The sequence below is a fragment of the Tiliqua scincoides genome, chromosome 1 (genome assembly GCF_035046505.1).
Source record: "Tiliqua scincoides isolate rTilSci1 chromosome 1, rTilSci1.hap2, whole genome shotgun sequence".
In the NCBI taxonomy this organism is placed as follows: Eukaryota; Metazoa; Chordata; class Lepidosauria; order Squamata; family Scincidae; genus Tiliqua; species Tiliqua scincoides.
In genome coordinates this window covers 132,004,195-132,021,421 of record NC_089821.1, presented here as the reverse complement: position 1 = coordinate 132,021,421, position 17,227 = coordinate 132,004,195, and the positions used below count along the sequence as shown (strand labels likewise).

At 42.6% G+C, this 17,227-nt stretch overlaps 1 protein-coding gene across 1 annotated transcript in view; it reads left to right on the top strand.

Annotated features, from left to right (window-relative positions):
• Positions 1-12,892, top strand: part of ASB18 (ankyrin repeat and SOCS box containing 18) — a 37,175-nt gene extending 24,283 nt beyond the window's left edge. Inside the window, exons 3-5 of the mRNA XM_066639876.1 lie at positions 2,092-2,596; positions 7,480-7,593; positions 12,312-12,892. Coding sequence (XP_066495973.1) covers positions 2,092-2,596; positions 7,480-7,593; positions 12,312-12,497 — 805 coding nt within the window. The 3' untranslated portion in view covers positions 12,498-12,892. The remainder of the gene's footprint in view (positions 1-2,091; positions 2,597-7,479; positions 7,594-12,311) is intronic.
• The last annotated feature ends 4,335 nt before the right edge of the window (positions 12,893-17,227 follow it).

Below are 17,227 nucleotides of genomic sequence, written 5' to 3'. Positions count from 1 at the left end.
TGACCTTCCTACCCCCAAATTAAAATGTCACATTTTTAAATTTTCTCTAGTAAGTAGTGTGCCATACATCATGCATGAACCCAGTTTCAGCCTTTTGTCTGGCCTGGATGTCCCTAACTGCACATCTTGCATCTTGTTCAGCCTTCTGGATACCCTGGAATGACTGTAAAGGTTTGGGGGACAGTCTTTGAACTTAGTCTTTTCTAGGAAGAGACTAGCAAATGTTTACACACACACACACACACACACACACACACACACACACACACGAGAAGTAAGGTCTATAGCAGCCTCAGGAGTACAGGACTCCCATTATTATTAAATAATAATTTATTATTATTAATTTATAAAATATTATGACTTTCTATATTTCTTTTTTGTCTAGTGCAGGGGTGTTCAAACTTTTTGGCAGGAGGGCCACAACATTTCTCTGACACTGTGTTGGGGCCGGGGAAAAAAAGAATGAATTTAGATTTCAAATTTGAATAAATTTACATAAATGAATATATTAGAGATGGAACTTATATGAATGAATGAAGGTCTTGCAATAGCTTAAGGCCTATAAAAGGCCTTGCACAAAGCAAGGCCAGCCTTTTCTTCATTGCTGCTGCTGCATCACAGATGTGAAACAGCAAGCAGTGGAGGGAGTCTTCATCCCACAGCTCATGTGAGAGGTTGAACAGTTGGTTTGTCATGCTGAGGGCAGTTGCATCAGGCCAGCGTGGGCTTCAAAAAGTCTCTGGAGGGCCAGAGGCTCATTGGAGACTGGGGGCTCCCTGAGGGCTGGATTGGGAGTCTTCAAGGGCCGCAAATGGCCCCATGGCCAGGGTTTGGGCACCCCTGGTCTGGTGGGTTGTGATGGAGTGCCATTTTAAAAAGTGGGTCCCAGTGCTAAAAAGTTTGGGAAGCAAACTTCCCAAACAAACTTCACACAAAGCTAGAAGACAGTCTAGGATAGAAGAACCAGAACACTGGACTGGCCTCAATGGCTCAAATACCACGTTCTCCCAAGGGGTTCACAATCATGCAGAATTATGTTCTTACTCTTTGGCAGTGCTCATTGTTGATTAGGCAAGTAACTGAAAAGCAGGATAGGGTGAAAACTCAATAGCTTTTCTGTTTCCTCTCTTCTCTCAAGTGCAGCTGCTATAAATATTTCCTTTTCTGCTAACCATATTCTATCATCTTTCCTGCAAATGGAGCAAGTGCCTTCTCACGCAGAGCACAAGTGTGTACTGTAGCTTTGGATGACCATTTGTGAAAGGTGGGTTTGGGGTGCTTTGATGGAGAACCACAGTTCAGCTGCTGTCTCCAATCCTGTTCTTTCACCTCAACACCTGTAGTTGCCTCTTTCTTGCTGTTGTCATGCCATTCACAAAATACCTTCGTGATGCAAAGTTTCTCAAGTTTGGTCAGTCTAGAACACACAAACTGAACAGCTACATGTGTATTGTACGCTGTGCTTGCAAAATTTTAACTTACAGTGGGACAGAATTAGAGAGAATTTGATTTTAAAAAATTACACAGATTACAATATAAAGGTTAGTATTTGCTCAGCTAAACTTAAAGAGTTTAAGCACACTCTAATATGCCATTTAGTAATTTGATTTTCTCTCTAAACCACTTTCTGAATTTTTTGTTGAAAAGCAATAATAATAATAACAATAATAAAAGCAGTTGATAATGATGATGATGATATTGCTATATCTTATATGGTAATATCTCACCATTTCTTAAACTCTTGGGTAAAGTTCAAATTAGTGAATGCTCAAAAATCCCAGTCCTAACATCTGGTGGTCTGTGATACCACTAATGATGATGATGATGATGATAATGATGATGATGATGATGATGGGTCGCCCCTGTCTTTTATAACTGTCAGCACGATCCTAAGCTTGTCTTCAAATAAATAAGTCCCATTGAGTCCAATGAGACTTACTTCGAAGTAAGTGCATATAAGATTGCGCCCTATATGTGTATTTCCACAACTATATATCTCAGGAAATGTAAAATACAGCAATATAACAAAGCAGTAACAAATTTCTCAATGTCCTTTATTGTGAATATAACAATGATATCACTACTTTGTAGGTGTGCCAAAGCTTTAGTGAGTTATGGTGCCGTGGTGAACCAGCCAAGTGAAGAACTCCAAGAAACACCTCTTCATGTGGCCGCTAAACATGGCCTTTATGACCACATTCACCTGTATTTGAGCTGCGGTGCTACTGTGGATAAGAAGAACAGCCTGGAGGAAACAGCACTCAGTATAGCTTGTAGAGAAGCAAAGACAGTGAAGGACCAAGAGAGCTACTTGCAAGTGTGCAAACTACTCCTTACACATGGAGCAGAAGTAAACACTTTGGACGAAGAAGTCAAGAGCCCCCTTCACAAGGCCTGCAGGAATGCTAATCATGGTTTGGTCCAACTTCTGCTACAAAGAAACGCTGATGTCAATGCTATAGATTACAATGGAGCTTATCCAATGTCCTGTGTCCTACAAGCTGCAGCTTTCAAACAGGATCTCAAACCACATCTTACTGTGCAGACCTTGCTGAACCACGGCTCTCAGAAAATATGGCCAACAGCTTTTGTCAAGGTATTTAAGCACAGGGCAGAGAACTGGCTTTCCATTTCCTGACACACTCCAGCTTCCAGCATCTCCATCACCATTTATTGCCTTTGAGGAGCAAAGGAACAAAGAGGAAGGACTGCTTGTGATCTTGTGAAGGACCCACTTGTCAGACAGTCCTGTCCTAGATGGACAGCTGATCTGACCCTTGACAGCATCACTCTTTGTATCCTTGTCCTTGTTACCACAACCTCAGACAGTGTTCACACACCATCAGTGAGGGAGCTCCTTCTCCATGATGCCATCTCATAGCATAGGGAAATGAATGTGAACATTACAGCTTTCCCACCCAGTGAGACTCCTAGAGAGGTGCTGATCAGGAAAGACCTGATCACATGCTCAGATGGCTGAAATATTCCTCTAATTCCCCAATGGAATGAGTCTGCACTCAAGTGAATGGCTCTCACACCACTTGGAATACTCTGTACGTTAAGGGAGCTTCCAAGTACTGCTGTTTAAAAGGAATTAGTGAAGAGATGCAGAAGAATCTGGATGCGTACATGACAATCATCAATGTGCTACACAAATCTAGACCCAAACGTGTTTCACATGGCAATTCACATTGCAAAATTGACTTTCAGTTAGCATATCAAAGAGAAATTATTTTATATTTGAAATAAAAACTGTTTATCCCATTTCAAAAATGCCTGTGACAACTTCATAGTTTATGTGACCATTTTGGTCATGTTCCAAACAGTAGCAAGTTTAACCCACCCACCCCCAACATGCACTAATTGGCACTCTGTAGTGTGTGTCTCTTACCCTTTTAATTCCTATGGGAATGGTTGGTCCTAACGGTCATAGTGCTGGATGCTCACATTCTTAATTCCTAACCTGCGTTTCTAATTTTAAAAAGCTTGCAAGTTAACCCTCCAAAGCCATGACTCCAGCACCTTCATAGGTTGTAATAATAACTGCTTTAATGATCTGAGGATCTCTGATTCAAAGAGAAATTTATCCCTGCTTGTTAACATCTGTGTAGGTATTAAATAATAGAGGAACAAGCAGGCAGGTGGATTTGCCCTAATAAGAACAGTTTAAACAACCCCATTTCACTGACAGCCCAATACTGTCAGCTTGAGCTTGTACAGGATTCCAGACACCAGCTCAGAGTGTTGCAAACCATGTTTGCACCAATTCAAGAGCAGGCAGCATTGGTAGAAAGATGTGCCAGGCAGTGTGGGGGGGGGGGGTGGGAGAAAGTGGTGGTGGGGGCAGTGTGAATGCAGGAGGGATTTCTGGGCAGGGGAGAGCAGAATGGAGATTGGGCCCAGGAGGGGGGATGGGATCAGTGGTGGCAGTGCACACCATATCCGCATTCCCAGGCTGGGCAGCCCTACACAGGCTCTTGGATGTATGCCGGCTAAATAGCTGGTGCAGACCTAAGTAGCCCCATAGAGAGACTGGATAATTACTCAGGATAAGGGGGAAAATATCCCCTTACCCCAAGGTGACCTCCAGTCTGCTCCTAACCTGCATTGGATACAGTGCAGGCCATGCAGAGTCACCTGTTTTGATGCAGGTGCTATGACAAGGCAGGAAAAAGGATAGGATATCATAAGATAGTTGAACCATAGTAAAAAAAATTTTCCTATATTAACAATGGCATTGTAGAACATTGTGTCACATTGTGGTTGTGACACTCACTCAGAGACTTGTGTCCAGTCAATTACCACAGATACTCAGGTATAGTACTGTGAAATTTTTGGCAAGTAATCAAGCTCCAATTCTCACTTCGCCTTATCTCCGGGTCAATCAGAGGCCAGAGCCTTTCAACTCTGAACAGGTTCTTTCTCCGCTAAGCTTAGGCAGGCAGCTGGTTAGTTGCTATAGTTATTTTCCTGAGACGTTTCAGCCAAAGTTAACCTTTTATTCCCCTCCGTTCCCTTTTGCTGCTGCAACCCAATTCCCTTTTGCAAAGGCTTTGCATTTGGCAGAGGTCTTTTTTTTCAACACTAGGATGGGATCCCCTTTCCATTTGAAGTAACAATTCCCAGGCTACAATTCAATGCAGCATTACTTCAGAATAACACCCATGGAAAGCAGTGGGTCTACTTCTGAGTAAAAAGGATTGCAAATATATGCAGCTGCATCTCTCGGCTGTGAATTGAAATGCACACTCTCAGTTATATGTTATGGGTTGTATGTTGTATGTAGAGCTTCTGGATTAACACACCAGACACCTTAAAGGTGGATTTGATTCATGGTTCTCCTTTTTCACTTGCATATCCCTTGGCAATAATAAATTGTACCCTTCATATTAGCAAAATGTTTGTAATAATACAAGCCCTCATCTCCTCTCTATGAAAACCCAGACTTCATGTATTCATCACAGTGTTTTCTCTTTTTATCTATTTGAGGAACAGAAGACTCTGCCTTTGCACTGTTTTGCACCAGAAGTGTGCTGAGAAATTCTGGGTGATTGATCACTTTACATATTATGTTTCAGCTTTTTTATTGTGCTGGTTTTCAATCACTGGTTCGTACATGAATTGATGACCAAAAACTAGCTCTGGGTGGGGCTTTCAAAGCCAACTAGCTACCTCCCTTCCTGCCTTGCTGGTCCTTGCAAGGCATTCTGGAGCATGACCTGCCTTTTTCTACCATTATTCCATTCTTTTTCAAGTACCCCAAAAGGTTCTGTTGATTGTCCCTGGGAGTACATGAATACCAGGTTGGGAACCACTGTTTTACTGGTATGTTGTTTACAGTGCACTTACTCTGATAATGTTTACAAAAATGTGGTGAAGACCAGAATTTAAAAAGAATAAAAATGTATCTTATGATCTTTTACTATGTTTTTAATAAATTAGAGGCTACAGTTCTTAGGTAACAATTAGTGGTAGGTTATTTTTCAGGATCTGGCCTGGGGTAAAATCAGACAAAACTATAGTCAGACACCCCTCTAAGTTTAACCCCCGACTTATCTGAGGGTCATAGAAAATTCCATGATTGTTGGCTCAAAACCTGCCCTCGGCTTATCTGTGGGGTCGATTTATAGACGAATGTCTATGGTGTGTGCCCACTGAGCTATGTTATCGATTTTTTAATCTTTTCTCATAAAAAATAGAACATTTTTGGGAGTGGGGGTGGGTCGAATAAGGCAGGGATGAGAAGGAATGGGGAAGTGCCTGGGCAAGGAGGGGAGGTGGAACAAGAGAGGGAGGTGCGTGATCCCGGCAGCACTGGGATCAATATCCCAATGTCATTTCTCTTTCCTCCCCTCTCCTTTATTCAGCAAAATGGCTGACACTGACCCAAGGAGACCCATTGGGGCAGCAGAGGGTTGCCCCAGTGTAAGGGAACTAAAGTTCACTTACCTCAATATGGCCTCCAGGGTTGCCCCTCCCCCGTAGGATGCTGTCCATTGGTGTGGCTGCATCAGCAGGATGGGTTAGTTGGTGCAGCAGGGTGCGGTAGTTCTGATTGCGCTGTATCTACTTTTGTGAAGCCCAAGAAGGGATTATCATTTTGTTTACAATGATATTGATACTTACCACTATAAACATTTCTTCTTTTGACCAAAAACAACAAAAAACACATTTTAAGTCCCCTTCTAGATCTCCGCAACACTGCATCTGCCATAATTACAATATGCAAATATTAATAATTAATTTACAATAACTTACAATAATTAACTTTCAATAAGCTTGGGGCGCTTCCAGGTATGCTCTTTGTAGGGCTGACCAGTTCTTGCTTTTCTCATTGCAGTCACATGTGGAATTGCAACAGTCCTTCCCCAGGGTGACCAGATACAGAGTACCTATACTTTTAACCATTGTATAGAACAGGGGTGCCCAAATCCCAGCTTGGGGGCCATTTACGGCCCTCAGGGACCCCCGATCTGACCTGCAGGGAGCCCCCAGTCTCTAATGAGCCTCCAGCCCTCTGTTGACTTGCTGGAGCCCATGTTGGCCCAATGCGACTATTCTCACAAGGGTTGACTGTTTGACCTCTCATGCAAGCTGTGGGCCAATGGCTCCCTCCACTGCTTGCTGTTTCATGTCTGTGAAGCAGCAGCAGCAGCGAAGGAAAGGCCAGCCTTGCTTTGCACAAGGTCTTTTATAGACCTGAGCTATCATCAGACCTTCATATAAGTTCCATATCTAATATATTCATTTATGTAAATGTATTCAAATTTTAAATGTAAATTAATTCTTTTTTTCTTGGCCCCCAATACAGTGTCAGAGAGATGATGTGGCCCTCCTGCCAAAAAGTTTGGACACCCCGGTACAGAAGAAGCAATTTTGGCATTTGCAGCTTTTTAAACCCTTCCATGTTGAGTCACACCTGCCAAAATTCCCTCTTCTATACAATGGTCAAAGGTTAAAGGAGCACTCTGTCCTCCATTGAATCTGGTTATCTTTTCTTTCCCACTCCACAGTGGACGTAGCTTGTTCTGAGACACAATAGACTGACCGTCACACTTTCTCATTGATGTTGAAGTCTCTTGTGTCCCTCAAAAAAAAGAAAATGAAACAGCTGTGTTAATAACAGTCCACACTTGAGGTCATTTCACTGCTGTACCACTTTTTTCAGAAAAGGCAGGTGTTCTCTGTTAATCAATAAGAACATAAGAATGTGACAACACAACTGTTGGGAAAATACCAGTGACAAATGAATAAACAATGGCATCATGTGAACCCTCTTTACAGAGTGAGTTCCCAGTGTGTGACAGTTCCAGGCTAAGCACCCCACCTGGATGTGTCCTGAAGCATACATTTATTACAAGTAGCAAAACTAGCTTTGGCCAGCAAATATCCTAGACAGGCTAGAATCAAAGAGATGTATTATATGATGATAGGTGTGGGCCACTGGTGTCCTTATCTAGCGTGGCTCTTCCCTCCTAGGTGCTGAAATCTTGTGCTTCAGTGCCAGAGATCATTGAAATCCTCTACAATTCCTACCCTCATCTTCCTGTCTCTGAAAAGTGGCTGGATGCTATTCCAAAGGAAGATTTTCAGGTAAGAACTGCATGAGTGATGTCACCACCACAGTCAAATTTGTTGAGATGTTTTCCTGGAATGAAGTTATTTAGAACGCCTTAGAAAGAAGCACAGGCTTCCTGTGTAAGCATTCCAGTCTCCCTGGAAGCCACATACTTCTGTTCTTTGAAGTTTTCCCCAGATTGCTGACTTTCCTGGAAGGGGGAGGGGCAAAATGCTAAGTGATTTTAAGTGCTTTTAAATGCTATTTAAGTGATTTAAGTGATTTTAAATGCTAAGTGACAGCCTCCTGATTGCCAGGGTAAAGTTGCCCCTCCCTCTCGCCTGCAGAGCCAGTCACAGCTGCAATTGGCTCTGCATGGGAGGGGGAGGAGCTGTTTTACACCCACGTTTGGGAGGTTGTAATGCTTAGCATTTTGCCCCCTCTCTAGGAACATCTTTGCCCCAAATACTTTGGAGTTTTGGAGTGAGGTTTTGGAGTGAGGTTTTGACTGAGTGCCAAGGAAAGGACACCCTGCATGTTTTCTGAAGAACTTCCCCCTTGGTAGTCAGTATGCAGTAGGAATGAGTTGCATATCCACCATTGGTGGCATGTGCCTTCATACTACCTGAATCTCCCCCAATGCCACCTCTGCACATGTCCCCCATGGAGCAAGCAAGTGCATCTCAGCCCCCTTCCCTTTAATTATCGAGAGAGTAGTGTACAGCCTTTCTGCTCTGTACCACTTCTGCTTGAAATGAATGGGAGCAGTGCATCATGGGAACCCAGCATACAAGAATAGATTACCCTAAAGTGGGTAGGCACAGCAGGTCTAATTGGGAGCACTTAGGGAGCACCCTTAAACACTTAGAAACCAGCGCACAGTTATGACTGTACCTGAGTCAGGGTAACACCTGGTGGTACACTATCAAGAGTGAACGTATAAGACAGGGGCCTCCAAACCACAGTCCGGGGACCACATTCAGCCTTCTGGAAGATTTTATCTGGCCCTCAAGGTATCAGAGCTAAAAATAGCTTAAAAGATGCACTTCTGAGTTTTCCAGCATAGGTATATACTGCATTCAGCCACTAGAGGTGCTGAATGCAATGCAATGTAATGGAAAGAAATTATTCCATTTCATTCCATTCCATTGCAGTACATTCAGCACCTCTAGTGGCTGAATTTGATATATAACCAGTTATATTCCTCATTCAGCTACCAGAGGTGCTGATTGTAATGCAGTGGAATTATTACATTACATTGCAGTACATTCAGCACCCCTAGTGAGGTAAATGCCAATGCTGGGAGATCAGGAATACAAATATAAATTAAAGTTAATGTCTACGTTAAACTTATACGGAGCAGAAACTGAGACAAAAAGAAGTTTGTGATTTGAGATAGGTTGCTTGAGGCTTTTTCAAAATCCATTTCCCCTCTTCCTGTGTAAGTCAACTTTGCCCTTTGCTCTCCTCCTCCTTCCACCGCCACCCTTTTATTGTATTCAAACTTTCATTACATCTGTTCTCCCTGTATTTATTATTTATTTTCCAACCCTCAACATATATACAATACAATATATACAATATACAATACAGATATACAATACAGCCCTCTTGCAAAAAGATATACAATACAGATATACAATATACAGATATATCTGTATATATCAGATATACAATATATATACAATATATCAGATATACAATACAGCCCTCTTGCCAAAAAGTTTGGAGACCCCTAATATAAGCTATGCAGTAGTCCTGCATCATGGGACTTTTCAGCAGTAAGTCCTCGTCCCACCCCCCATTTGCCTCTCAACATAACCCACAATAGAAAGATAACAATTTTCTCTCTCCTTCTACAATGGATTTCATTTTCTTTCTCACTAACATCCTAATGTTCTCCTAATGTTCTCCTAATTCATCCTAATGTAGATGAATCTCTTTCCAAAGTAAACAGAACTACCCTATAAAAACCAATTAGCAAAACTCATAAAGAGCCCCTTCATCTCAGGTAGTCCAAGACTACCCAGTATTCATCCTCTTTGAGCTAATATGTTTCATCTGATTGTATGGAGGGAAGTTTCTGCCTCTTCCTGACTTCCACTAAATCCTTGATCTCATCCCTAATTTGGGATGGTTATCAGAATCTTGTGTGGGTGTCTATCTCATGTCAACATAATCCTTTGTAAACAGTACCTGAACCTTTAATTATCTAATCTTTGGGGGATGGTTTCCCCCTGGGCATCCTGGGAAGGAAGCATCCTTGAAGTGTTGGCAGTTGGGGTGGGGGAGGTAAAACAATGCATTGTTTGATGCTTCCATGTCCCTGAATGGCAGCAGGTAGTTTGAGAGCAGTTCTTATGATGTTAGTTTCTTTGTGCAACTGGAGTAGTGGAGACTTATTGTGTATTTGCACTGTCTATTTACAAAAGGCACCCTGGACAAAGGGATGCAGGGAGGACTAGACTGGTCTGCAAATGATCATGCTCTTGTTCTGCTATGCAACAGGGGAGATCATAGCTGTGTATTTTGCTGGCTTTGTTATGTATTTTCCAATTTCTGTTGCTGAGATTTGGATTTCAATTGTTTTAGCTGTTTCACTGCCTATTTAACATGCACATTGCTGGGAGAACAATTTTGAAAAGTAGTATAAATGGTAAAAGAAAAATAGAATGGAAGTGTGATAAATAAATAAATGGTATTGAAATTGCACTAGTTCCCCAAAAGCCACCTTGAGACCAATTTAGGTGAAAGGCAGGATACAGGTGGAAATAAAATAAGTGAGAAAGAAGCAACAGCATTTCCTTGCAGGCTCTCAAGAATGATACTTATCCATCAGTTGCAAAACTAAGCTTCTCTCCCTGGCCAGTTTGCTAAAGTTGTGTGACACAAATCCCAGTGACTCAAGTAAAGGCTCTTAAGCAAGTACCTTTGGCTGTTCTATCTTTTTCCCCAAGATTCTTGGGAATGGTGACTAAGGGACACAACAATTATGTGAAATAGGGGTGTGTGTGGGTGTGTGTGTGTGTGTGTGTGTGTGTGTGTGTGTGTGTGTGTGAGAGAGAGAGAGAGAGAGAGAGAGAGAGATTGGCCCAAGACAACTAACTACCCAGCACATTACCCACTGCATTCTAGCTCGATCAAGCTGCACAAACATCTGCAATCAATGTGCATAATCAAACAATTCCGAAACAATGGTGACGCTCTCACATCTTAATGCCAAACTGGATGTGGCGTTATACAAGTTGTTTGATGCTGGGTTTTTTGTCAATAGCCACAATGCGGGGGACAATTCAGACTGGGTCGATACCCCCGCACTAGCCTATGCTCATTTGCTCATCTCTGAAAAGTGTGTGGACTTTAGTTATATTCCCCACACTTCAATCCCAATTTTTTTGTTGGGGGGGGGATATGACTACTACATACAGTAAATTCTTGTTATCCACTTGTTAGGTTCCTGGGAAACCCAGCAGATACCAAATCAGCAGATACTGAATCCTATGAGATCCTATGAGATTAATGGAATAAGGGGGAGGAGAACGTAGAGCCCAATCCAGAGCTGCGTGGGGTGAATGATTGCGGCGGCATAAAAAATGGCTGCTGTTGCATCCTCTACACCCAAAGCAGCCTCTGATGGCACCTCAGGAGAAGGGGACCTTTGTCCCCTTCCCCTGGGTAAGCACAGTAGCCCCACAATGGGGCTACTTGATTCATCGCCAGCATAAAGATTGGATGTGAGGTAAAAACCTCTGTGTCAGGTGGCAAGCCCAACACGGAGGCTTTGGATCTGGCAGAGCAAAGCTCCACTGATCCCCGCCTGATAGTCATGATAAGTCATGATAAATCATGCCTCCTCCCTGCTCTCTCACCACCCTCCGCCCACTTCCCCTCTCCCTGGAATGCCCCCTCCCTGCCTCCCCCCACCCCCGCTGACTTCTCCGCTGCTTGGCAGTCCTTGTAACTGCTGAGCAGCGGATGCTCAGCTAGCACCGGTGCTTGACTGGCATTAGTGCTCGCAAACATGCCTTATGGCACATTTGTGACAGTGCACACCGGCAGTAAACCGGCACACAGAGCTCAGGATTGGGCTTATAGACAGGAATGCCAACAGTGGATAGCTTCAGAATGACACAGAGAGCTTAAGAATGGCTGCCTTGGATGCAGCCTGACCACCACAAATAGCTTCAGGATGGCTGCGGATAGCCAAGAACAGATAGAAGATAAGCAAATCTGCAGGAATTGAGTGGACAGCAAGAATTGACTGTATCTTTTTTTTATAAAACCACCCCAAACACAACATACAGGGCAAAATAAAATATTTAAAGTCACACCTAGTTTGCCCCACATGCACAGGTAAAAACACAGAGTAAAGGTACTCTGGTATGGCCGGATGATCTGCTTGCACTTATATTCATATTTGATTTGAAACTCATATCACTCAAATTTTATCTACCATGTTGTGGATAATTTCTCTTTACTATGCTATTGTTTTTCTGTATTGATTTAGATATGACTTGTCAGGAATTGTGTTTGCAGAGGAAATTAACTCATAGTAGTTTAATTGTTGCCCATTTTAATTTTTTTATAGATATAAAGCTCCACAAAACCTCCACCAACCTCCATAAAAGCTTCTGACTACTCCATTTAAAAAAAAAAAAAAACTCTTTACACTAAAGGTCATAACCTTCACAACTAACCCTTCAGCTTCTTTTCAGATTTTCAAGCTTCACAAATGAATCTCTTTTTCTTTCAGAGACATCTGCCTTTCTACAAGTCCTTCCTCAAACAGATGTACACAGTCCGGCATTTGCAACATTTGTGTCGTTGTGTAATTAGAAGAAAGCTCAGCAATAGGTGCCATGATCTCATCCCCTTACTACCTGTGCCCAAACCCCTACAAAGCTATCTGCTCTTAGAACCAGAGGGAATATTGCTGTGAAAATCCCTCAGAATTACAGTTTATGGACTGGGCCTCATTGGGATATAATAATAAACTTACTTGTGGATAAAAGCTTTGCCATTTTCACTAAAAATAGATACTGTACTTTCAATGTTAGTGTTGGATTTTACAATCAGTTGGCTTTGTACTTTTTATAGCACTTCTATATACCCTGCCACTGTATGTGAATGTTTGTTGATTCATTTATCTCTTTTTTAGTGATCCATTGGTATATTGTAAATAGTATATGCAGTACAGTAAGAAGAAATAAAGTTAGGAACACTTTTAATTAAAAAAAAAATCCTGTTGAAATGCAGGAAGTCTATCAAAGGCCAATGACCACTGAGTTTGTGAAATGTTTAGAATGGACAATAAATTAGTGACACCATTTTTCACAGTGCTTACGGTGAAATTTTTGCCAAGTAATCAAGCTCCAATTCTCACTTCGCCTTATCTCCGGGTCAATCAGAGGGCAGAGCCTTTCAACTCTGAACAGGTTCTTTCTCTGCTAAGCTTAGGCAGGCAGCTGGTTAGTTGCTAACCAGCTAACTATACTTAGTAACTGTATACTTCTATACTTATATAAAGTAACTATACTTTCCTGGGACATTTCAGCCAAAGTTAACCTTTTATTCCCCTCCGTTCCCTTTTGCTGCTGCAACCCGATTCCCTTTTGCAAAGGCTTTGCATTTGGCAGAGGTCTTTTTTTTTTTTCCAACACCAGGATGGGATCCCCTTTCCATTTGAAGCAACAATTCCCAGGCTACAATTCAATGCAGCATTACTTAAGAATAACACCCATGGAAAGCAGTGGGTCTACTTCTGAGTAAAAAGGCTTGCAAATATATGCAGCTGCACCTCTCTGCTGTGAATTGAATTGCACACTCTCAGTTATGTGTTATGGGTTGTATGTAGAGCTTCTGGCTTAACACACCAGACACCTTAAAGGTGGATTTGATTCATGGTTCTCCTGCAGTGGATCCCAACCTTTTTCACTTGCATATCTCTTGGCAATAATAAATTGTACCCTTCATATTAGCAAAATGTTTGTAATAATACAAGCCCTCATCTCCTCTCTATGAAAACCTGTTACGTGAAAATCTCCCTTTTCCTTTTAAGTTGTGATTTTATATCTGGTTATAGGCCAAACTTCTCACAGGCCCAATTTCCAAAAACCCTGGTAAAAATCACAAGTTTACACAATCTCCACCTCTCCATGCACACAGCAACAAAGACTTTAGCAACAAAGACTTTAGCAACAAAGACTTTAGCAGCAAAGTCTAAAGAGTAAATCATTGCTTAAGTGTCTCCTATGGTTGTATTGTTTAAATCAATCACTGTGTATTGTAAGTTTCCCCAGCCAGGGAAGCCAGCCATTAGACCCATTGAATTTTGCTGATATGCTGATAAGGGACATCCTGACTCTGAACACAGTGGGTGGCAGTTCTCCCTCAGCACAGCGCCCAGCCCATTTCAGTCACAAAAAAAATCCTTTTAAGAGAGGGCTTTGCCTCATGCTCTCTCTCTCTCTCTCTGGCTGCCCCTCCAAGGCAGTCCTCCCAGGACTTCCCCCCCCCATCCATCTGCTCCTCTGGACAGGTAACTATCTTGCGTTCTGGAACTCCTTCCCCTCTTTCTTTCCCACCTATTTCTCCCCTTCTCTCCCCATCTTTAGTTAGCAACAGGGTTTAGCAGACCAGGGACCCCTAAAATCCTTCCCTACAAATTTCCCTTTTCCTAATTTCTTCAGATGCACCAAATACATGTCACATGCAACCACCATAAAGCTAGGTACACTTTTCAAGTACTAGAACCAAGAAATGTGCATTATGTTTTCCTTTGTGCTTTTGTAATAAAAATATAATCTTTTATTAGCAGTCATCTTTCTCCCAGTCTCCTCCTTAAGCTAAAAAAGGAATTTCTTTGCATTACGCCATCTTGTTATCCAGCCTGCGATCCTGAGGTTCCAATAAGGGTACTGTAATTATTCCCCTATATAAAGCAGCCCTTTTGGTAACAAACCCAGACTTCATGTATTCATCACAGTGTTTTCTCTTTTTATCTGTTTGAGGAACAGAAGACTCTGCCTTTGCACTGTTTTGCACCAGAAGTGTGCTGAGAAATTCTGGGTGATTGATCACTTTACATATTACGTTTCAGCTTTTTTACTGTGCTGGTTTTCAATCACTGGTTCATACATGAATTGATGACCAAAAATTAGCTGTTGGTGGGGCTTTCAAAGCCAACTAGCTACCTTCCTTCCTGCCTTGCTAGTCCTTGCAAGGCATTCTGGAGCATGACCTGCTTTTTTCTACCATTATTCCATTCTTTTTCAAGTACCCCTAAAGGTCCTGTTGAGTGTCCCTGGGAGTACATGAATACCAGGTTGGGAACCACTTTTTTACTGGTATGTTGTTTACAGTGCACTTACTCTGATAGTGTTTACAAAAAGGTGGAGAAGACCAGAATTTAAAAAGAATAAAAATGTATCTTATGATCTTTTATTATGTTTTTAATAAATTAGAGGCTACAGTTCTTAGGTAACAATTAGTGGTAGGTTATTTTTCAGGATCTGGCCTGGGGTAAAATCAGACAAAACTATAGTCAGACACCCCTCTAAGTTTAACCCCCAACTTATCTGAGGGTCATAGAAAATTCCATGATTGTTGGCTCAAAACCTGCCCTCGACTTATCTGTGGGGTCGACATGGGCGAGTATCTGCGGTAATTCAAAACCTGGTTTGACTTCATACCTGGTGGTAAGTGAAGAGGTGCAAACAGCAATCTAGTTCATTCCACAACTTTTTGTCTTCCAAATCAGTATTCTGGGCCCCAACAAGAAGGAAAGAACAACTGGGAGTTTTCTATTTTGGCAGAATTTGGGGGATTTTTTTTCAGGTGCACCTTTGTTAACCCTTCCATGTTGAGCTGCACCTGCCAAAATTCCCTCTTCTATACAATGGTTAGAGGCATAGCCACTCTGCCCTCCATTTTGTATCTGGTCACCTTGCTTGTGGAGAGTGTAGATGTCCTAGTCAGGCTGAGGTCTCAAAGCTGCAGTCTCTGAGAGAGAGAGAGATGAACTTTACAGTTCATTTGTAAACTGAGGTCTTTGCAGAGCAATTAGCAGCTATTGCAAGCTGCAGGATAAAATTGCCTCAACTTCTGTAGTTTTCATGGAGCTAAGCTTCTGCAGTTTGCAAGCATGTGTAGATAAAGAAACCCAGAAGATTTTGTTGTTTTTTTTCCTGAGGAGAAATGGGAAAGGAAAGAGCATTCATTCAAGTTCATTAGGGCTGCCTCTTTAAGAGAATTCAGGTGGCACGTGCATTAGCGCGCCACCGGCGTTTACCCTGCCCCCGCACAAGGCACAGGGGGGCCAGCCTCGCAGCCGATTAGCTGGGGGCTAATTGGTCTGGGGCTATGTGCAGGCTGCTCAGAGAAGCCCACGCAGTCGGGACCAGGCAGCGGTCACCCACCTGCCCACCCTTTGGCAGTCTGAGACTAGCTGGTCGCCTTCTGGGGCCGGGTAGGAATTTTTGCCATCAGCCTAATTGGCACATCGGTTGGTGGTTTTTTGCCTACCCCGGACTGTGGAGTTAGGGGCGGAATAGGGGTTTTCCACAGGTCTTCTTGGTCACTTTAGGCAGGTGTCATGCGAGTTTGGGGTAGGTAAGGTCATATCGGTGTACACTGCAGGGTGGCAAGAGCCGGGTGGACTCCACGCTTGGTCATGCTGGCATTCCCGGCTGGGTGACGCAGGCTGGATGAACCTTGGCCTGGTGGTAAAGGCGCACCGCGGGTTCGCTCGGGTGGCCTGAGCTAGCCTGCCACCCTGCCCCTTTGGGGTGACAATGAAGAGGGCGGCAGGCTTGTACTGACGCTGCCCAGAGTCTGGTGTGGTCGCCCAAATCACTGTAGGGGGAAGTAGACGGGCAGCTCTGTTTCCCCCATGTAGAACCTGCATGACTTATTTGTTAGGCCCTGTTGCAATCTGAAGTATATTTAAATAGTTAATAAAGTGGCCCTTTGTACCATATGCCCTTGCCTGTGACTTTATTGGGGGGTGCTGGGTAAATGGATCAAATATTTTGTGGTTGTGAGTAAAGAAATAAAAAAAAATATTATGACTTATAAATAAATATTTCTTTCTAGATTTTTTTTTTTAAGTCTCATAAAGCTAGGTGGGTCCTGACAGAATGTCATTTTAAAAAGTGAGTCCCGGTGTTAAAGTTTTGAAACCACTGGTTTTAATCTGTATAAATCAGCAACTGTTAGGGTTGTGCATTAAGATCAGCACTTCTGAGTTTTCATACCCTAAAAGTACAGGAATAAAATCTTATAGAGAGAAATCAGAATTAAGCCTGTGTTTTACAAGCTGCCAACCCATAAAAGGCTCACATGCTTGGACAGACCACCATGTTATGGGAACGTGCTGCTGCTGTCATAACCCTTTGGACCTGCATGAAGCATCATGCCCTGCCTCTGCAATGACATGAGTGCCCAGCTCCAGCTTCTAGGTTTAAAAAAAAAAAAAAGTGATGCAAACTGCCACAGGAGTGCAAATTACAATAGGTGATTGTCAGGTTCAAACATATGTCTTTCTGTTTCATTCCTCAGAGGACAGCTGTGTTGTGTTCTAATAACTTATCCCACCTTTTCAGACTAGAGTCCATTTTCAGCACTCCAAAATTCAGTGAAATTCTGGAACATGTCACTTCCACTAGTGCC